This window comes from Amphiprion ocellaris, chromosome 20 (assembly GCF_022539595.1).
Source record: "Amphiprion ocellaris isolate individual 3 ecotype Okinawa chromosome 20, ASM2253959v1, whole genome shotgun sequence".
NCBI lineage: Eukaryota > Metazoa > Chordata > Actinopteri > Pomacentridae > Amphiprion > Amphiprion ocellaris.
In genome coordinates this window covers 24,603,545-24,627,290 of record NC_072785.1, presented here as the reverse complement: position 1 = coordinate 24,627,290, position 23,746 = coordinate 24,603,545, and the positions used below count along the sequence as shown (strand labels likewise).

General features: G+C 40.2%; 1 protein-coding gene across 2 annotated transcripts in view; it reads right to left on the bottom strand.

The window, feature by feature from the left end:
- Nucleotides 1-20,226, bottom strand: part of LOC111584722 (E3 ubiquitin-protein ligase TRIM9) — a 63,159-nt gene extending 42,933 nt beyond the window's left edge. For both annotated transcript variants that reach the window (XM_023293947.3, XM_023293948.3), the window contains exon 1: nt 19,229-20,226. In XM_023293947.3, coding sequence (XP_023149715.1) covers nt 19,229-20,068 — 840 coding nt within the window. In that variant the 5' untranslated portion in view covers nt 20,069-20,226. The remainder of the gene's footprint in view (nt 1-19,228) is intronic.
- Nucleotides 20,227-23,746: the final 3,520 nt, after the last annotated feature.

The window sequence follows — 23,746 nt, the reverse complement described above, 5'->3', positions numbered from 1 at the left end:
ATGTGTTCACAATTATGCTATATTTTCAACATTTTTTTCTTATTTCAAATGGCTACACTCTTTCAAACTTTTGCATCCGGAGGAATATGCAAAGAGTTCATCTAATAAACTGTAACCCTGTTTTTGGCCACGTTTACAGTCAGACTGTCATGATCAGAAAATTTTGGTTGATGCGTAACTGTCATATAAATAAACATGACTGATGATTCAACCATGTTTTTGTGTTCATTCTGTGCCTCTATTAGTTCTACATTAGTGGAATTATCGCCTTTAGCTTCCACCTTCTTGCTGCAAATCCGACGGATGGCCTCCTCCAGGGTTCGTCTTTTTCATTTGGGTTAAAACCAAAATGTGCCCTTGGCAGTGCAGATAAATTCACAGTATTAATGTCAAAAGATGCTCATTAAAATGCAGAATGAATATTAGAAGTTGAATGCCTCGAGATGAACAGTTGGTGGCATTAAACCACAGCAGAAGAAGAGGCGTAAATGGTGGAAAATAGTGACTGAAACATGACTTTTCTGCGAATGTCATCAAATTTCAGTTCTAATTTTGACTAATATTAACTCTAACTTCAGCAAAATGATGTCAGTCAATAATTGTGATAAGGCTAAACCTGCAGGTGGAATCCACAGCTGGCCTTATTAGTCGATTATTATTATTTTTTTAAACAACAATGTTGAATATACTGTGATTCTGGCTTCTAATTACACTTATTTGCTGCTTTTCTTTGCCTAGTATGACAGTGAACAGGTTTTTGGGGGGATTTGAGACTCATGTCATCACTTTTTTCACTTTTCCCCACATAATTTATACATTCAACAAATATAACCATCAGATTAGTCAATGATAAACAATCATGTGTTGCAGCTTTGTTATTTATCAGGAGCTCCCTGCTTTAAAGCCTCAAACATATATGCACTGTGGAAAATTAATGTTTACAATATAATTTAAACTATCTTTTTTTTTTTTAACAATCTACTGTTATTTTTCAGATTTCCCGTTTTGTTAAATTACAGAAAATTAATGTTTAAAAAATATTTTTAACAATTTTTTTTTAAACAATCTATTCTTATTTTTCAGATTTTCTCTGCTTTGGTAAGTTGTGGTAAAATCACAAAAAAAGGTATGAATTTGACCGTAATTTTAAAAATGTAAAGAAATGATTAACCATAAAATTGAAAAAGTAAAAACAAATAAATAAAAAGGCCAAAACTGTAAATATTATCAACTTACCTTTTTAAAAAAAAAAAATTGATAACAAGATTTAACTTTTACTGTATTTCAATCACCTAAAAATATCATTATTTTACAAATATTTGCAGTTATTTTCACAGTTTATTTTTATTTTTTATACAATTTTTTTTTAAGTAAAATATTTCATAGTTTTTTTAATATATTTTTTCTGGTCAAATTTTCCCTTTTTTTAAATTTTATTTTTATCTTTTACAGTGTGACTTGACGCCCTGATATTGAAACACACTCCTTCCTTCTTTGTAGTCATTTCTGAGTGGGAGTGACAGTGATTTTAGTAAGTTTATAGTCTTTACTTTTTAACTCTGTCTTTTCCACCCCAACATCCTGTTTGATGCAGAAACTAAAGACTCAAAACTACTTCATGAGACCTTTAACTCTGACAGGAAAGACGCATGAAGGCAGCCCCGCATGAGGCGTTTATTTTCCAACCAGTCTGCCTCGTTCACTGCACACATCAATCATCCTTTAATAAAACCTTCTGAACTCCACATTTTAAAGCTCAACTTTACCAACAAAGTTTCTTTTCATCGCTGCTGAGAATCTGACATTTTCAAGTGTCAAAGTTCTCCCTTCTATAAGCCAGGACGTCTTCATTCTCACACACAGAACGCCATTTCCAGTTAAAGCCGAGGTGATGTACATGAGCACTTAACTGCTGCATTGTTCTAGTCGTTACTGGATTACAGCGTGAAGAGCCGAGCGCGGTGCACGTGATGGGAAATGCCATTGTTGTGCATGTGTGCGATGACACAGAAACCCCCCTGTTTGGACAGCAGGGTAAAAAAAACGTTCATGTATGTGAAGCGAAGGCTGTGTGAACACGGAGGTGACGGACTGAGGGGTTCTGACCCTGTGGGAAACCTCGTTCGGTTGAGCGAACAACCGTCTTTGTGGGGATTTCATTGTCTTCTGGGAGTTGAAGAGGGTACTGGGCGTTATCCGACCGAAGAAAGAAAACTCACTTCAACTCCGGAAGACGGCAATAAAAGCGGCGTGGAGCTGATACAGTGGAAAACGCTGTGAAAACAACCCATCACCCTCTGTGTCAGCTCAGCTATGGGTCTGACGTTGGCCAAACCAAATGGGAACCAGTCAGCGGAGGCCGACGGCTCGACCTTCGACCTCGGCGTTTGGGAAACCGTGACAGCTGCCGCCAACATGAGTCCTCTGCAGCGGAGGACAGTCTGAGCCGGCAGCAGCTGAGTAAAGACTGAAATGCAAACTTTCTGGGATCATGTAGGACTTAAAGAAACTTCCTCTCTGTTAACTGGGGACTCGTATTTCAGAGTCCCAGGAGGGCTGCATGAAAGAAAACGCCAAGGAGTTTATGTTTACTCCCATGTGAGGATGAAATATTCCTGAAGTTATGGACACATTTACAGGAGTTTGAAGCCCTTTACAATCATTTATTTAATAACCCTTTAAATCTAGAGGACATTTTAAGTGTCTTCTTTTGCTCCTGTCACAATTTTACTCACTGTTGGTTTATTATGTGATGATCGGCATACGTTTGTCCGTCTGTCCATCAGTCTGTGTGCAACATTACTCCAAAACTGACTAATGAATTTGGATGAAATTTTCAGACAGATATAATTCCATAAATTGCAAATAATTTGAATTTCTTTGATTATTTGTTTTACAAGAACTAAAAAAATGGAATTAACATGCAACTTTCTTTGAGGTGCCTACAGGCATTAGAAGCAAAAAATAAAAGGTAACTCTATATACTATGAAGGCTACAAAGGCCCAGAGACTACGTGATGGAAGACGTAATGACTTCAGATCAAACTTCAAATAAAAAATTCATAAAAAAAAAAAAAACAAAAGAAGAAAGCAGCTTCTGGTGTATTAAGCCAGTCCTTCTGGGTCTCTGAAATCAATCAGCTCCACTCTACCTGGATCACTAAGCTGCCTCCATCATTTTAAGATCCAGTCAGTCACAGTCAGCCTGTCGAAAACGTTCCCTCACACTCTGCTGCTTTCCTTACAGATCAGCCGGGTCACTCACACCTGCCCTTTCATCTGCCCTAAACTGGAGCTGGCTTTCTCTCTCAGCTCTTAAATTTTCCTCTGTGATTCGGTGATAAGTCGAGGGAGCTCCCGCCTCGCCTCGCCTCGCCTCGCCTCGCCTCGCCCAGTTAGCAGTCAGCGAGCGTTCAGAGACTGAGCGCATGAAATGAAAAGCACTCACTTATTGTCTGGAGGCGTTTTTCCGCAGCGTCTGTTTGAGAGCCTGCAGAGCTCTGTCCTCAAAAACCAGGTCAAAACGTGCCATGAAAGGAGGAGGCTGCTTTATTTCTGCACAGCTCACGGCTACTTCCTGCTCTGCGACGACCACAGAGCCAAGGCCGGCAGGTCGGCATATGGAGCCACAGACTTCAGCTACAAATGGGTTAAAGAGCGACATCAAGACTTCAGAGTTTAAGAAGTGGAGGCTCGAGACCCGACTGTTCTGCTGCAGCTTTTTATGCTTCCAACTGACGCACTTTAAAACAAGAACAAGCTGAAAAGTGAGCAGGATGGCAACGTGATACTGTGCTAAAAGACTGAGGATGAAGTTGCACGTCTGAGTCAAACAGTTGGAGCCTGATGATTCACCAACACTGTGCAACAAGAGTCAGGCAATAGCAGTTAAATGTCACATGATTCAGGACTGCATCACTTCTAAGCTGAACAGTAGGTTGTTGTGCTCATGTCAAATGAAAAAGTAACAGTTTAGATGCACTGCAGTAAAAATACAGGCTCCAAAGTAGGACCTCAATGCAATAAATGTCAGTATAGTCCTTTTCAGTACTTTGTATATCCAACTTTAAATATGACGACATACCATCTCTTTGATAAACCTCAAAGGTGGTCTAATTTAGGTCAGGCTACACTTGGTCAAAGTTTTCACATTTTTCTTCTTTAGAAACTTTTGTGTGATTTTGTGCTTTGGATCATTATAACGCTAGAATATTCCTCTTCTGCCAAATTTCTCCACACTGGGAGTCATCTTGTCAGCCAGTAGTTTGGTATATCCACAGACATTCATGGTTCCATCTATAAATGTCATCTCCCCAACATATTTTGCACACAGGCAGCTCCATTTAATCACACTCTCATCTCAGTGCTTCACTGTCAGGACTGTGCATTCACTGTGGTAGTCCTAGCCAGGTTCACACCACACATACTGGACTCCATCTGAGTCAAACAGGTTTATTTTGGGCTCATTTCACCAAAAAATGTGCTTCAAGGTTCTTTTCATATCTTTTAGCAAAGTTTCATCTTGCAGTTTCATCCTAAGCAACAGGCAATTTCTGTTCTTCTTAGATGACCATAGAAGCTAATTTTATGTCCTTCACACTGAGCTATCACATAGATGGATTTATGTTGATCACCCCTGTGTTGAGTCTGAAGCGCCTCTTTAGAGCTACATTGTCTACGTGGTACACTGTCCATAGCATCATATTAGGAGAATGACCACTGCAGCTCTTACTAGTGGTACTACAGCTTTATCTATTCTTGCTCATTACTGCTGCAACAAATTTTTACTTGGTCATTGATCTTGTTGTATCCTTTTTATTTTTGTGAAGTCACACAGTCAGTTTATTTGGTCTCTCTTGCAATTCTTTTCCATATGGAGCCATGATGTAGACATGCAGATAAACACAAGTGATACGCTGAAATTTGTGAAGGTTCTGGCATTCACAAATATTTTTATGATCATGTTCATGCAATCAAGCTAGAAATCACTGGAAATCACTAAATTTCATTTTCATGTTTAAACTTCGGAGCTTGTTTGTTCATTATGGTAAATTTTGACCCTTTTAAAGAGGAAATATTGTACATAACTTAGAAATGATTTAGTTACTGTATCTGTGGGCTTTTTGGTAACATAACCAATTAAATTAATTAAATGAATATGGAGATTAACTGTAGGAGAAGAAAGACGTGCTGCTTATTTCACATCTCATGCGATATTAAAGGCAAATTCTGACCTTTTATCACCTGTTCAGAGGCCAACCTGGAGACAGAAATCTAATGGAAACTGTGGAACAGCCTGAGCCGGAAGGAAATAAACTTTCTGAGCTGTTTTAATGCACAAAGCAAAGAAACAGAGAGAATGTGGTCTCTACATACAATACCGGGCCGATTGAATCCACAACTAGCTCTGAAAGCAACACTGTGTCAAAGAAATTAAAGGATAAAGTGGATAATATTATGGTTAATATTATAAGAATTTATCTATGGGCTTTTTGGTAACATAACCACCAAGTGTGGAAAATAAACGACGTGGTAACTCTTGCTGGAAGTATTTGAATATGCATATCATTCTAGCTGAGGCTGAAAGATTGAAGATTGCATTCCATAAATGAACACTGTTGTATCCATTTCTTGCATTTTTGCTCTTGCGCTGTTGATTTTGGAGAGGCGAAGCAAAAAGAAACCCAGCGAGTGATCAGTTCTGTGCGACATGATGAGATTTCCATCACTCCTACGATGATTGACGAGAACATTTAGCGATAAGCTATCATGCATGATATTTACATCTCATCACACTCATGCATTTGCATTTTCTTCCCCTTGCAGAGGGAACTAGATTTCTCTGGCACGGCATGATTCATGCTCTTGCGATCACAGTTCCGGCTGATACTGGATCTTCAGAGGACAGAGATGAGGGCTTTTTGCAAGTTTCAGCACCAACAATCCTGCATTTACATTAATGCAACGCGACTTCCAAGCAGGCCCCGGGGATAAAATACATCTTGTTCAGGGACAGTGGAAGGAAAAGCATCGTCAGGGTGGAGAAGAGGATGTTGGAATGTTTGGAATGAGCTTTTAGAGGGCTTGTTGAGATAGTAGGTTGTCCCCGCAATTTGGGAGCACTAATCATGTCGGTAATTAAGCCGAGTGGGAACACGTGCTCGGCATGAATAATTCACCAGCAGCTCCGGGGTTATTCCGCACGTTTCGTTTCCTCCCGGCGGCCGAGCAAACTAGCCAATCTGTCAGAGGAAAGCGCGGATGTCAGAGAGGCGTCAGAGCCAATTTGGATTAAAGCCGCCACAAGGAAGTGGGAAGTGCAAGGACAGGAGGAGGTAGGTATAATGTCAGCGCTAAGCTCTTAAAGCCAAAGAAGCAGAAAAAGTAAAAGCGCTCCTCTTTGAGCTAATTAAAAAACACACATACAAAATGTTCCATCACTTCCATGGCACAGATAGCTTTTAAGCTCCCATAACCTACTTTCAAAAAGCCGCCTCACCTCTCAGAGAGAATTTAAGCGTCCCACTTCAGGGTGAAGAACGTTCTCTATGTTCCTTAAACAGCCTCTTTAGGCCTGTAAATCCTGAACGCAGCACGCAGTCATTCGGTTAAGGCGATGAAAACAAACCTAAGGTCAACTTCTAGTGAGGCAAAAACACCAAACAAACAAAAATAAGAAAATACATTCTACCCCCCCTGACATCCCTGAGATGAAAGAACGTGAAAATTAATGTCATTTTCTCACAGCTTGATTGCCGATCGTGTCTTTCTCTGCAGAATCCGACATGAAAGCTTGTTTACACGCCGTCCTCGGAGATGCAGCGTGAAATATTAAGCGGGCGACTTCATGATATTTACCGTCCCGGGAACCTCGGCGTTGTTAAAAAATTAAGCTCTTACACGTCGGAGGACTCGGCCAGATTGTGGTTCTCCTCCATGTTTAACAGGATCCCACATGAAACCGTCTTCCACAGCTAGAACCTAAGTGGCTGCTGCATTATTCATCGCTCATATCTGCCGCCATCAATAATGCACCACCAGCCGTTAACTATCCAAACACACACATAAAAAATCAAAAAAGATGATAGAACGCTAGTAATTATATTAATAATGAGGGTTTTTGAACAGTTTCATCTTGTGAGAGTCTTTATTCGATGGGACACCTGGGACAGAACAGCAGGAAATGGGGCAGAAATGATCTATTCTTACCAGCGAGGACGACGTCTACTTTAGATAATCGAGACCTGGTGGTCTAATTTTTTTTAAAACGGAAAATACCTGATCAGGAAGAACCTACTGAGAGCAGACAGACACTGACTGTGTGTTTAGGAGAGGTTGAGCTCTCTGCTTTCACACATTTGTTGATAAAAGCAGCATCTGTTTAATAAAAAAGGACGTTTCTGAGGCATCTTGGTGGAATGACAACGTAATATTTGTGTCGTCTCTCTGCTGGCAACGTCCCTAAAACCCACCAGCAAGTCTGAAAGGCCTCTTATCTTTGCAAAAATTACACCATTTGTCAGAGTCAGAAACTGTAAAAATAGAATAAATTATTGGATTTCCAACTTTTGACAGTCTTTCAACTAATCATGGACCTGGAAACGTGACTAAATCAAAGCTTAAGATCATGACATTTGATTAAATTCTGCCAAAAATAAACTATTTGCAATAAAATTATTCTGTAAAAAACACAAAATTCTGTATTTTGGGGGGCAACAATGAAGATGTTAAGAAATTAGCTGTGAGCAACAGTCATGTGACAGAAATTCAGGAACTATTCGACTGAACTGCAGGCAGTGTAAGTACATGTACGGAAGCAAGAAGTTTAAATCAGAAATATCTATAAAATGTGGAGTTTAATTTATTTCCAGTATTGGTAACACCTGTAGGCACTGTACATATTGATTCAGGCTTTTCTGTAGAATAAATATACAAGAATTTCTTGTTTTTTATGATTTATGGCATGATAACATTTTGTTTTGTTTTTTTCTACTTCTAGCCATGGCTGTACCATTTGCATAAAAGACTTTTTATTGCATATACTGTGAAAAATTAGCTAAAAGCGAGCAAAAATCTCAAAAGAAGAGACTGCTTGGGTTTCAGAGTTAAAACCCTTTCAAAATAAAAGTAAAAAGGTTGTTTTTGTTTCTTTGTCAGCTTTTTTTTCCACAGGCAAACAGAATACAAATCCATTAAACTGAGAAAACCTCTTGTGCAACACAAGAACTGTTAGCAAAACAACTCCAAGCCAGACTCTCGGCCAACAGGTTTAATTTACTACTCTGAACATTGTTCTAATAAGGACAAAGCTGTAAGTGGTCTCGTACTAACAAGAAAATAACACCACGGTCGATAAAATGCAGTTTTATGCAGTCCAGAAAAGAGTCCACTCAGGGAAAATAAATAAAAAGACCTTTACAGACGGACTGTGGAGCTTCAGAGTTAAGTAGCTCCAGCCATTAATTAAATGAATATGGAGATTAACTGTAGGAGAAGAAAGACGTGCTGCTTATTTCACATCTCATGCAATATTAAAGGCAAATTCTGACCTTATTTCACCTGTTCAGAGGCCAACCTGGAGACAGAATCTAATGGAAACTGAGGAACAGCCTGAGCCGGAGGGAAATAAACTTTCTGAGCTGTTTTAATGCACAAAGCAAAGAAACAGAGAGAATGTGGTCTCTACATACAATACTGGGCCGAATGAATCCACAACTAGCTCTGAAAGCAACACTGTGTCAAAGAAATTAAAGGATAAAGTGGACAATATTATGGTTAATAGTATAAGAATTTATTTTCGTGCTTAATTGATTACCTAATTCAGGCTAAAATACAAAATAGTTCATTATTTGACATCGTAATCAGCAACATAATGATACAAAGAAGAGTTATGAAAGGAATTTACAAAAGAATCCATCAATACATAGTTTAAATTAAAAATAGATTTGATTTGAATGAACATAAAAAAGTCCATCATTTATATCTTGGAATTGATGAATAAATAATGGAGATTTTTTTAATCAGGAATTTAAAAGGGCAATTGCCTTTCACATTTGCATTTTCGCTTCCCTGCTGCTTTTTTGCTTCTTATTAGTGATTTGACTTACTTTTAGTTTCTCTGTTTCACCTTTTGATGACACTTTGTGTTGGAAAAAGCAGATAAAACTATAAATTAGTCAAAAGCTACATGATTGTCAATGACAAACTGTCACCTGATAACAAAAAATAGTTTATTCTTGCATTTTGCAAATATGAGAACTAAATATTTAGTCCAACCACTGATTACTGCAGGTTCTGGTACAGACAGTCGCTTTCTCACGTCCACTTTATATACACACCTGTGAGCTCATCACAAACAGGAGTTTTACTGTTATTGTGGTGAATTTGTGCTGACTTTAAGATCATGAATGTGAGAAAAAAAAGGTTTCTTGGTTTAATCTTAATCCCAGACCCACTAAGATCAGTCACAGTCCCAGTTACTCAACGCTAAGTCACTTTTGTTCTACATATGAGTTGCTCTGGTTAATATAAGCCTCCTTGTGTGTTATATTCAATGGAAACTTTGCATCTAGTTAGTTAAAGACAAGGCTGTTATTTCTTATGATGTATTTGTTAAGTCAGAGAAGTCAACAATATTTAGGGTTGCAACTAATGGCTGCTTTCATTATTAATCAATTAGTTGTTTTGGTCTGAAAATGGTGACAAATTCTGATCAGCTGATCATCCAACCAAAAGATATTCAATTTAAACTGTTTATTTTTTTATTGTGAAGCTCCTTAAATGGATTTACCCTTTGTCAAAATAGTTACCAGTTAATGTAATAGACTGGAAAAAGTGTCTGAGCTGCAGTTGAAGTGCTTTTTAGAAACAAATCTCATCTAGTTTTCTGGTTTGGAGAACGTGATTTACTTTTCTGGATTTTATCTACATAAAATCATAATTTGTACCTTTAAACTGGGATTCTAGTTGTCCTGAAAGAAGCACTGTGCGTCTAACTTCCACATTTATTCACATTTTCCTGCTGGAACTTAACCACCATTTTCTTTCACTAAGATTACAGAGTAAAGAGAAGCAAATAACAGTAACTCTAATGATAAAATCAAGTTTTACAATTGAATTTAAAGTGCAAAACTTGGAGACTTCAAGTTGACGTTCCTCAAAATGAAGTTGTAGCGATGCTTATTTGAGAGGCATCAAATGAGTTAAGTGCATTTAACTTAAACCAGTGGCATTAATTTTACTTGTTAACTTAATTTGGATAAACTTAATCCAACTGCGTGAAAGAATTCATATAAGTTGGTCGAACAATTCTCTTTTGTTAAGTGTAGATGGCATCTAATCAATAAATCAATTGATCATTGCAGCTCTAATAACATGTAAAGGTTGTAAAAGTTATTTTAAATAAATCGTTATTGCTTTAGCTTTATCAAAATCTATACATTGAGCTCCCAGATGTCACTGATTAGTTGGATTATTGCTCTCTAAATTAAGTAAATGAATCTTTATTTTCTTTCTGAAAACAGGAACATGCATCTATATTTAAATTAGTGCCTAAACAGCATCACGTTGCTTCATAATCAGTCTGAAACTCTGCTTCCAGACTTCAGGTTCTGTTTAAACCGGCTGCTGTCCTCGTTTAACCAGCTGAGCCAGACACAGCTGCGCATGATAAATTATGCCGTTTTAAACATTTCACTACTTGATTTGGTCGTGACTCATTTATGTACAGAAAAGAAAAAAAAACTTCTTTTCTTTTGGGCCCCAAAGGAGAGCTGGAACAGTGGATTTTTGGGGCATTTATTCCTCTATAGCTCGTCGCCTGGAGGAAGCTGAAACATTCAGTCGGTCTGTTTCTGTCCTGAGACGTTACATGAAAATATGTCAAAGCAGAAACACCTCCAGTGCAGACGCTGTGTCTTCTGTCTCTGCTCTTTTACTTCTTCTCTCGGGGCGTTCAGGGTCATTTTCCTGCTCTTCATCTCCCTCTTTCATTAACATTTACACAGCTAATCTGTTTACATGGCAGCTCCGGGGGTAAATATCGTCGCCTGTAATGGAGCAGCGTCAACCTAAACGCCCACTGTGGAAATTCATTCTCCGCAGACCTCAATCCTGACTTTGTCTCGTCGCATCAGTGACTCTCACATCTCCAACAATCCAGCAGCAACGTCTTTTATCTGCTCAGAATCACATACAGCATCGACTTAAAGATTTAGTTCACGGTTTCAACACTACAGGCTGCTATTGATCCGATATTAACAATGGAGGAGATTAAGGGCTTGATATTTACACGATGCAGACATGATGATACTGGTTTTATGATGTTTTCCAAAAAACAAGAACTTCTCAAACTGACAACCAAGTTTTGCCAAAACACAGTTGCACATTTTCCCATAAATAAATCATCAGAATCTTGTTTGGTTTGGCTCAAAGTTGGACTGATCAATATATCCACAGTTCAGAATCCTAAACTGGTCTCATATCAAAGTAAATATCATCCACCCATGTACAACATTTACCTTAGTCGAGATCTTTAAGATTTCAGTCCTGTTTGATGTGAAAAGCGAACTGCGATATCATCTTAGTTGCCTCAGTTATCTTGGCAACAGTGCATAAATAAACAAGAAAAACACTCAGAGAGTGCATTACTCCACTTAGGCTGCTCAGTCCTTGTATGATTTGTGACAGATAAGTCCTGATAAGTCCACAGCAATGGATTTGTAGCAGGATCGCAATCATATGATCGTCAGCAGGCAACTGACATAGCGTTCACTTGTCATAGTTACAGTGAGGTCGTGCTGCTATCTCACAATGATACAGAAATCTTTAACATATCCATGGATCCAGACTATAAGCTGCATCACTGCCAAAATCTAATCAGTTGGTCCTTGTATCCTTTCTGACCTTCCCTGAAAATTTCATCCAAATCCGTTACTCCGTTTCTGAGTAATGTTGCACACAGACAGACTAAGAGATAAACATACGCAGATCGCATTCGTTGGTCGAGTAATGAATAAATAATGTTAAAAATGTTATATTCAGCTGCATTCTGGATTCCCTCAACACCCCAGTTCTGTTGCGAATATCATGTTTTCAAGGTTTGATCCTTAAAAATCACATATTTTGCCTCTTTTCAACAAATTCATTAAAGTCTCACAATGTGTTTTTCAGCTCAAAATACTGCAAAGATGGTTCATTTCACCCTGATTGTACAATTACTGGTTTTAAGCTGTTTCTAAAGGGACTGTTTCGCTCTGAAAACCAATCAGCTGCTGGCTGGTTGGTTAGGAGTCACATGGGCTAATTAGTTGTGGTGGGACTTTGAGGAATGGCAGAAGTAAACGTCTGCACTTCTTCACAGCTTTTATTTGGCATCTCCGAGATTAAAACAACCAAAAAACACAATAAAAATGGATTTTCACCACGTGGGACCTTTAAGATTTCAGTCCTGGTTGACTGTATTGTTGCCAGTGATTCTAAAAACCCCTCAACGCATAATGACCTCGACATGTTATAGTCTTTTTCCTGACAACCTGAAAAGAGAAAGTTAAAGAATTTGGTAGTGACGATATGATTGGTGAAGCAAATGATGCAATTGCAACTCAAAAGCAGCGATACAAGTCAAACTGTGACTTTTGTCAAATGTAGACCTCTGGGGGCAGCAAACACACATTTAGTGGCTACTCAAGTCCTAAAAACAACAGAAAAAGAGCAACTATCTGTGGATTATGTGTCCAAAGATTCATTGGGCCACAAGAAAACTCAACATCATCCAACCACATGGACCTTAATTCTACATCATTAACAACTAAAATAATGATATATAGAGGAATAACTCAAATACATCAAATGGCTAATGGTGAAAAAGTCATTAATAGTTAAAAACAGTCCAATACTGATGAATATTTAATGAATTTTAACTATACATGATGAAATGTAAAGAATCGCCCACTCCTTTGTGCTGAATGTAGATATAGAAGGCAAGATTTTTAAAGGGAAAGCTCATGAAAACAAAAAGAAAAGGTTTTACTGGACATATCAACTTAATTATCAACACGTTTTGGGTTCCAATTCAAACGACATATGCAGCAGACTCAGCAGTCATCCTTCTGGCTAATAACTCACTGCATTTTGAATCAAAAGTCGCACATTCTTTCTGATCACTGATTGAGTTCATATATCTTGAGTTTCCTCTTCGTGTTGAGCAGCTAACATCGGGACCGACTGTGGATTCGGTGGATCCAGACTGACAGCGAGACTCATTACTACCAGCAGACGGAGGTTAAAGCGGGAGACGGTGACGGGGATCCCGCCGCCGCTGTCTGACTTATCCAGGATTTCCCTTCACTCCTGCTGAGTTCACAGAGGCTGCAGGTAGCTCATCCAGCAGTGAATCTATAGCTGCTAACAACATCAGCATCAAAACCGAGGAGGGATTTTTAATATTCGTACCAGCACCTGCTCCGTCGGTCCTCATTAGCCTGCTTTTTGGGGGTTTCTTGTCTGAGAGCATGCAGAGCAGACATCTGGGTTAACTTTGTGTCGGGTTCTATCAGGTTTTTCCTGAAGAGGAGCTTTAGATCAAACATATGGTGACATTAAAAGGGAGCAGATGCACACACTGGAAGATTAATATTCCTCTGAATCCCAAAACCTACAGCTAGGTTTGAAATACATGTTATATTTTTTCTTTTAATTACCAAAATTAAACCATTTATCAGAGCTGAATCGGTTTTTCAACTTTCCAATGGTCCTTGAACTACTCGTGTACTTCCATTTATCTAACTGAAGATCATAGCATCCACCAAAATCACTTTATTCTCCTTTTTTCTAAAACATTTTTCTTTAAAAATCACAAAAAATAAAATGTTTGCATTAAAAGTATTCTGTAAATACGAAAACTTCCACATTCCTTATTGCAGCCGTGAAGCCATTAATGACTCAGCTCCAACAAACAGTCTTTTGACAAGAATTCTGGGAATTCTTCAGCTGAATTGCAGGCTGTGTTAACTAAAAGAAGGTATGAGACAAGTATGGAAACAAATTAAAGAAACTGAGAGCAAAATAAAACATACTTGAGTAATAAAATAAAGATGGTATGGCAATAAAACAGTATACAGAGGAGCTGGAAGATACATCCAGCATGGTGAAATATCTTTCCACCGCTTGATCGTAGTTTGAAAAACTGCTTGTGGAGGATGTAAAAGGCCAAAATGACTCTATTTATTAAACTGAAACTGTAAAAACTTGAGAATTGTTGGATTTTCAGCTTTCTAACATCTTTGAACTAACCATGGATCAAGAAATGTGACCAGATCCAAGTTTAAAATCATTTAAAGTCATCAAATTTGCAAAAATATAGCATTTGCGCTAAAGGATTCCATAAAAAAAAAAAAACAAAAGCTAGTTGTTGGAAGATCCATTCAGCATAATGAAATATCTGTAAAAACTGAAATATCTATAGTATATACAGAGCAACCATTTTTTCCAGTGTTGGTAACACCTGTGGACACTTGGAAAAATGTTGTTCATGTTGATTCCAATAAAAAATTCTAGTTTTGTTTTATTTTTCTTTATGATTTAAGGCATTGTGTCTTTGCTATACTGCACAAAAGACATTATTGAGTTCTCTCTACTTCTAGTCAATATTGTGCTGTTTCCATAGAGCTGCAGGAGTTTTTATTGCAGAGAAAAATGATTCTGCAGTGAATAAAAAATATGACAGGATCAGAAAACTAGAAACTGCTTGGGGTTCAAAGGGTCAAATCAATGGACATTATTCCAATTCCATGAACAGAAGTTTGCAGGTTGTGGGTTAAGCTCGCCTCATTATCTTTCCTCATGTAGCAAGAGCTCCAAACTAATTTTCTGCTGCAATCTGCTGCCTATTTTCTGCACACCCACGCATCTTCTTGTACTTCCATCTAATTAATCACCTTTAATTGCCTCTAAACACACTGAGCCGACAGAGCGTGGCCCGGATTGCGTTGGGCGTCCCGTTTGACCTCCTGTGACATCCGTGGAGGAGGCGAGGACCAGGATTTAACACCGTATCTGCACCTCTTTGCTCGTTTTAATGCGATCTGCGGAGATTAACGCAGACGTCCTGTCACAACACAAAACCTTCCGACACAAATCTGAAGAGGCAAGCGAGCCTCGAACATTTCTGCTCAAAAATTGACTTCGGGGACATGAAATCGATTAGCATCATGGTTCGGACACGGTCACGTGGTCCTAAAAGAGGAGCTTACAGATAAATCACAGCGGTTTTTACTCCCTGCGAGACCAGAGGAGAAGTCGAACACATGAGCATGAATCAACAGATCTGAAGCAACATTCATTTTAGTACAGAGAAGGAGGCTGTAAAGCATCTGGGAAGGATTCCTCGTGGGGTCCAGTATCTTAGAGACTTCTGCCGCTCTGCACAACATCAAGAGGGATTTGGTTGCCATGGCGCCAAGTCTTTTCCCCCACAAAGAGAGAAATGTTACAGAGATAGAGAGAGTGCACAATTTGTCCTGACTGAGACAACAATGATGATGGTGCAGATTAAGAAAAAACCTTGAAGAGGAATCCTGAAGAGATCTTATTAAATGATAGACAAGTGCAGCACTAAATGTTCAGCTCTACAGTGTAAATGCTGCAGGTGTGGATTCCAGATAAAGCGTCTTAGTGCAGCACTTTCTGCATCAATATTAGACAGCAGCCATGAAAAATGCAGCAGCCCAGTCAAAATAAAAAGCGCTCAGATCAAATAGCCAAAAGCTTTGATCAGTTTTAGTATGACGGGGAAAACATGATGTTTATGTGCATTTGTATGAGGAGTTGAAGGAACAGAATGTGGATTTGATCACTGGATGGTTTTGCATGTGTCCAAAGAGAACATTTAAAGCTGGACTCTTTCAGTATAAAACATTTATTGTGAAAGGGGTCAGACAATTATGCAGCGTCCCTCAGCTCATTGTTTTGGTTCAATCTCATTAACCCTGTTTCCAGCACCCAGCTTGTCAATTTAATTGGGCTTTTTGACAAGAATTTACCCAAGAAGGACTCTTTCATGACAAAGTGAAAGCAGATTTTAAGACATTAATGTCAATCAATTCAAAATATAAAATGTGAAACAGGTAACTGCACAAGTACTCACTACCTTTAACCCTTTGATGCACAACATGGGTCAAAAGTGACCCAAATCCAATGGAAAATGGGTATCTCCTGACCCACACTACGTATCAAAGGGTTAAAGTGGCTCACCAGTGCTAGAAGTTGCACAGTTAGTAAAATGGAGATCATCTGAATGCAGTGAATGTGTCTCAGGTGATTGTAGTATAAGACAACTGTATCTGGAAGGTCCAGTCACTGGTGAATCAGTACTCCTGGATATAGCTACACCATGAAGACTAAAGAACACTCCAAACAACTCTGTGAAAAGGGTATGAAAACGCACAAGTCAGGGGATGGATACAAGAAAATGTCCAAGTCACTGTATATCTCTTGGAGTACAGTTAAATCCATCATTAAGAAATGAAAGAATCAGAGAACATGTGTAAATCTGACTAGAGCTGGCCGTCCTCAAAAACTAAGTGATTGTGCAAGAAACAGACTGGTGAAAGAGGCCACCAAGACACCTATGACTCCTCTAAAGTAGTTACAAGCTTCAGTGGTTTAGATGGGAGAGACTGTACAAACAGCAACCGTTACCTGTTCTTCACTAGTCAAAGCTTTATGGGAGACAACGAGAAAACCACTGCTGCAAAAAGTTCATATCAAATCTCAACTAGAGTTCCCCAAAAAGGCATGTGGGAGACTCTGAAGTCAACTGGAAGAAAGTTCTTTGGTCTGATGAGCCCAATATTGACTTTTGGCCATCAGACTAGAGGCTATGTTTGGTGGACAACAAACACTGCACATCATCACAAACACACCATCCCCACTGTGAAGCACGGTGGTGGCAGCATCATGATGTGGCATGTTTCTTGGCATCAGGCCCAGGTAGGTTTGTAAAGGTAGAGCGTAAAATGAATCTAGCAAAGTCAAGGAAAATCCTGGATGACAGCTTGATGCAGTCTACAAAAGAACTGTGACTTGGGAGAAGATTTTCTTTCCACTATGACAGTGACCTGAAGCAAATAGCCAAAGATACGCAGAAGTGGTTTAAGACAACAAGGTGAATGTTTTAGAGTGGCTGAGTCAGAGTCCAGACCTTAATCCAACTGTAGGTAGAATTGAAAAGGGCTTTTTTTTCTCACAGTCCCTGTGCAGTTTAACAAAGAAGAATGGGGTAAAATTACAGTGTCTACTTGTGCAACACTGATTGAGACCAATCCACACAGGCTAAATACTGTAATTATGGCCAAAAGTGCATCTAGTAAACACAGACGTAAGCGAGGTGAATATTTCTGCAGTCACTTACTTTAACTGTAACGTTTTTGATAGTTGACATTACTTTGTTGAAATCATTCCTCACTTTGACATGAAAGAGTATTGATTTGTACATTTTCACCAAATTAAATTGACCATGATTCAATGTTGACAAGCAATTAAAGAGGAAAACTTCCAACCAGGGCTAATTCCTTTTATAGACATAAACAGTCACACAAAATTCATTTTCAGGCATATCGCTGAGATTATTTCTGAAATTATTCTAAAATTATTCTAAAATCTTTCTCTGGAAGGAGATCACATTATTAGATATCTTTTAAATAAGTTTTTTTTTGTTGAAAAACTGGAACATAATGGTCAAATGGACAAATTACCAATTGTACAAATACAGATTTTTGGTGTGGATGTCATTTATTATCTGCAATTTAACAGGAAAACCTGGGGGTATCTGTAAAATAACAGTAAGATGTTTCAAAATGTTGGTCAAAAACTGGACATTTTTTAGAGAGTGACAAGAATCTACGGTATATCTTCAGGATATGAAGATGCTTCAAATTTTTTTCCTAGATGACAACTGTGAGGAAAAACCCCGAAGCTCCAATAGATGCCCAACCTCAGCTCTGCCAGCTCCAGCTCTCTGCCATCTGTTGCAGCTCTGTAGGCAGCAGCTTCAGATGATGGGTCAGAAATAACCAGGTGCCGTGATGGAGACCAAAAAACAGGGCAACCGGCTGGATACTGGCACCAAAATCCCCCCCGAATGTTTTCTAAAAATACTCACTTTTTCCATTTTCGATCCAGGAAAGATGAAGCAGGAAAGATTGGCAACTTCTGACGAGATGGAAATTCGATGTGAGTGAAACGTTCAGCCCCCCTCTGATTCTTCCATCAATTTTACAGTTGCCCCTCATATGTGAGGTGACACTCTATCTCGCCATCATCTAGCAGAGATGATTGGAATGGGGGTCAAATAAATGGCTCTTTTTGGAGATAAATAAGAGTGTAAGTGATGAGGACAGCTCATCTACAGGGAGGTAATGGTGGTTATATGTGTGGAAGAAAGTGGCTCGTCCACCAAAATTGAACTACTTTTTGGTTTTGTCATGGAAACCAGGAGACACCATCGCTCCTCCTGCATGTGAGTGTGGGTGTATGCGAGTACTGAAGGGCTATATCTGGCTCTACATCCTCCCTCTACGCTGAAAAGGTGAATCTGTGCCTTCTGAAGCGCGCTGCCTCCCTGCCCACAACAACCCGAGCTTCCAAAATAGCATTTCACACTACAACGGCCTGCATCTGTGCTCTGCTGCTGCCTCCTATTAAAGCAGAGCTCCAATATTAGCCGTGCCTAATGATCTCCAGGGGGGCCTGTGAAACTGTCGAAGCACAGAAGGGAGTGGAGCAGATATAGAGCGAAGGAATTCGCTGTATGGAATCTCAGGAGACAAATGTCAAGAGCTGAAATTATGCCGGAATCACTGTTCAGTTTAACGTGGAGAGGAGGGGATGTGATAGAAGCAGGTTCCTGTTGATAAACTAGGCCTGGCTGGCTGTCCATTCGTGAACTGAATTTCAAATAGAGCTGCTTCCTGACAGTTGTGCGCACCAAAAGACAAGACAAGTTCCCAATTTGGATGAAATATACGCTTTTACGCATTCATTTAAATTCAAAGCGACAGAGTCCCTGCAGCTTTAAAGCAGAACTGACAAGACAGCGCAAATTATTTCCAATGCAGACTTGTTGCTCAGCTCAGAGGATGACGAATCATAGCGAGGAAACGCACAAACACACAGAAAAACGACGCAACATTTAAACATTTTGGCATTTGGCGATATTTTACGCACGTACCTTGTGCAGTTTCCACATTGCGCCCAAAGCTTTGACCTCGTGTGTTCCGTGTTTTCCTTCCTCCAAACACTGATAGCACACCGGCATCTTACACTGAACACAGTACATGCTGAGATTCTCCAGTTCGTGCTCCGTGCAAGTGGAGATTTTACGCGGACTGGTGCGGCGGCTTATCCGCCCCTGCGCCGGCGGCACCAGGCGATGCTTGGCGAGGGGACCGCGGGGAGGGTGGCAGCGCAGGCGGCACGGGTCGCAGTAGAAGACGTCGCACTGCTCGCACATGACCGTGGCCTCCTTCGGGCTCTTCTCGCACAGCTGACACTTGAGCGCGGCCGCTTTGCTCTGCTGGTACCGGTCCACCACCCCCTCCAGCACCCGGTTCTTGGGGAAGCCGCGGAGCCCCCGGTCGTCCAGGATCAGGCTGCGGTGGCACTGCGGGCAGGTGATGCAGGAGTTGCGCGGGATCGGAGGTAAGGAACCGGGCTGCGGGAGGAGGTGCTGCTGCGGGGCTGGAGGCTGAGGGACAGTCGGGGGGAAAACCCGGACGCCGTTTGGCGATTTTTGGCAAGGGGTGGTCGGAGCGCTCACGAAACCTCCATAGGACCCGTAGCCACTGTCCGCCTCGCTGTACAAACTCATTTTATCCAAATCCAGGTAGTCATAGTCGGACACGCCGGATCCGGAGGCTCGGCTGCTCTGCGGGGACTCGGCGTCGGGAGTCTGCACGAGAATATTCCGAGCACAAGCCAAGCAAATGTTGTGGGAGCACGGCAGGATGATGGGCTCCCGGTAGAAGGAGCCGCACACGGGGCATTTTAACTCTTCCTCCATTTCATCCATGGCTGCTGCTGCGAGGTGAGAGATTCCTCCGTGGAGAAGTTACAGCAGAGCTAATCGGGCTGCTCTCTGTTTATGCGTAAAAGGAGCTTCCTGACGCGTCCTGCTGTTGCTGCTGCTGCTGCTGCTGGAGGAACTGCAAACGCAACCTTGACCAGAGGAAAGACACCAGCACCGAGGAGCCAGAAAGAAAAAAAAAAAAAAACACTCTCCACCAATGAGAACACAGCAGCAGCTCAAACTGGGTTTCTATTGGAGGACCAGTGGATTCCACACAACCATTGGATACCTCAGCTGTTAGTGTGGAGACTCTTTAATGAGCTTTACTGCGAGATACAAGCAGATAGTTGTGTCTGCAGACATCACTGGCTAATTCTGATTGTTCAGGGGATTAAAAGGAAACTATAAAATGAACAACAAAACAGCGAATTAATTAATAAAATATGATCATATTTGCATAGTATTACATAAACTTAACATCCTTCCTTTGTGTTCTTCAAGGAGAAAAACAAACCAAAAAAAAAATATTGCGTTTTGTTTAAGAAAATTCCCTCTTAATCCGATTAGTTAAGTGGTGGAATTAAGTGTCCAGAGTATTTACTTAATAAAGAACAACAGTGACACAATGCAAACATTTAATTACAAGCAGTCCAGCAATATCAGCAGATTGCACTTAAATATCAAAAGTAAATTAATGATTCTCTGATGTTACATCTCCGGATTACTGTTGTGCAGCATCTTAATGTTTAACTTCTTCAAAAACTGCAGTGGAGTTTTATTTATAACAATGCGTCTGATTTTTATAAGCCCATTGTGTTTGTGTGTGAAAATCCGAGTCAGCAAAAAACACAGCTGCAACTAATGATAAGCGCTTATTAGCATTTTTACTGTTTTGATTAATCATTTGGGCTGTTTGCATTTAAATTGTTTCAAATGGTCATTACAGCTCCCAGAGCTCAGGGGTGACATCTGTTAATTGCTTTTTTTGTCCAACCAGTGCACAAAAACAAACACTAAAATGTTCTACAGTAATATAACACTGAGAAAAGCAGCATTTTTTCACATTTGAGGAGAAAATATTATCAAAAATGACCAAATTATTAACAGATTTTCAAAACTGTTTCTGATAAATCATTTCAGCACAGCAGCTGTCATATGAATGCAATGTAAGGAACAATAGTTTCCTCTGGAATGTACTACAACTAAGTAGGAAATACTCTAGCAACGTTCCTCCATGTTAAAGTGCATAACACTGGATTAATGTAGTTTACAAAGGACAAAGGAAGCACTGCAGGCCCTGAAAGCTGATTTAACAGATGCTTTTTGGTGGGACGGGTACAAATGCAAAAAGCAAGTTCAAGAAAGTCTTGCTCAGTTAATTTAAACACAAGACACTTGCGCTCCAAACAAGAAAGATGTGCATTCAATGAAGGACCTAGGATCCCTGACCCATCACTATACACACCAGTGAGCAGTGACTCCTAACATCTCTAGGGGTCATCAGGTGGAAACCTCCCTTCAATGGTGTTTCACCTATTTAGACCCACAACACCTCCAGGAGGCTAGATGGTGAACTCTGGCGTCCCAGATTCACCCCCCTAGTGCCAGTTCACACTGCTCCTACACAATCCAAACAGCGCTGCCACGTTCAACTGACCCAGGCCTGTTTAGGAGACGCTCCAGGTAGTGACCAGTGCTGATGCTACCAGTTAGCTAATGCAAGATGCTGAATACCTAGTGCCAACTGCTAAAAAATGACAAAGAAACTATAAACATAGACTCTCCAAACCTGCTAGTGCTAACTCTAAATGCTAATCCTAGCTGCAAGACCATTACAATGTCCAAAGCAAACTTACCACAGACAAAGAAACTATACAAGCCAGCTCACCAAACTTGCTAGTGCTACATGCTAATGCTAAATGCTAGTTGCTAAAATACTTCACTACTTCAGCCAAGCCCTAACAAGTACTAACAGTGTTAAATGCTGCAGACAACCATTGGAAAACCACCAACTCACTCCATCTTCACATGAAATAGCAGGTGAAAATAATCCAATCAGCGCCATCTTTTTTGATTACAACTTGGCTTTGTGCAATGTAGAGTAGTTTTGCAGTGTTTGCCAGAAGGAAAACCTCTTGATTTACTTGTTGGTTTACCTACCAACCCTCACCTCAGGTCATGACCTCTGGTTAATGTGGCTCAGCGGTTAAGACTTTGGGCTGCTGATTGAAAGGTCAAGAGATCAAGACCCAGCACCAATAAGCTGCCGCTACCAGACTCTGTCTGCTCCAGGACATGTGATCAATGGACAAAAAGAAATAATGACCAAAGATAGATCAAAAAATGTCACTTCAAGATTTCATGAGAAAGTCAAAAAATCTTTCAAGCTAACTGTTATCAATCCAAGATGAAGACAGATTCAGCAACTGCATGGCTTATTTCTTGCCTAAATATCTTCAGAAACACATTGTGGTGTGCTATTTTCATAATAAAATAGAAAGTTACAGAAAAAGTTGCTATGTTTTGCCAGTTTTAAATCCAGGAGCCGGCAGCCTTCAAGTGAAGCATTCATCCGATCAGGTGAAGCCGATGTTTGGTTTGCTGTCAGAGAGTGAAGCCTCTGCTGGATTCCTCTTGAAGAGCAGTTGCCAGTCCTCTTTCATGACACTGCACAGTTGGATGCCCATCAAGCATCTGATTGTGAGAAGCAGTGCAATCCCTCAAGCCTAAAAACACCCCAGTGGACACGCACCACGAGAAATAGGATCGGAGTAGAGTCGCTGCTTCTTTGCATAAAAAGGAACCGGCTGACATGGTTTGGGCATCTGATTATGATGCCTCCTGGATGACTTCCTGTGAAGGTTTCCTGGGCAACTGGTGAGGAGACCCAAAATTCACTGGAGCCTGGGAACACCTTGGGATCCTCCAGGATGAAGAGGAAAACCTTACCGGGGAGATGGACGTCAGAGCGGCCTGCTTTACCTTCTGCCACCATGACATGACCCCAGACAAGCAGAAAAATGATGGATGGTTGGACGGTACTTTCCACATCTGACATTACAGGCCCATAGGTACATTGCAGATTATCTGACACTTAAGATCCATATATAAAAATCCTGCAGGTTTCCAGTATAAACCTGCAGTATTTTGGCTGTTTGTTACTTGAAAAGCTGCTGCAGTGGGAGCAGAGATCACTCCTGAAGCAGACTGAAAACGGACACCTTGTGAGATAAGATAAAGCAGCACTCAAGAGAGGTTTTTCTTTAGAGCCTCTTCATTTCTGTGGCCAAATACCTCAGTCATGTCTGAGACATCCATGGCAACGTGAGCTCCCACTTTTAGTCTTTGGTGGGGCTGTTGATAGGGAAATGAAATGGAATAATCCCATTTAAAGGAATGCTTGTGTGTCAGACCCACGGAGGGCAATGTGAGGCCACTCAGTCTGATTACATCTGCATATTCTCTAAAGAAGTTTGAGAATAAAGAGCATTGATATGGAAGTTTGTTACATAAAGAAAGGCATGCAGTAATGCCTATTCTATACCTAAGATAGCTAAAAACGCTCAAGAAAGCCTAAATATATTGTGCTCTTGGACATAACTCTACCGAAGAGTTGCTTGATTCCTTCCAGAGCTCCTTGTGCTGTTAATGTTTCTGCTCATTATCCTCTAAGATTTGTGA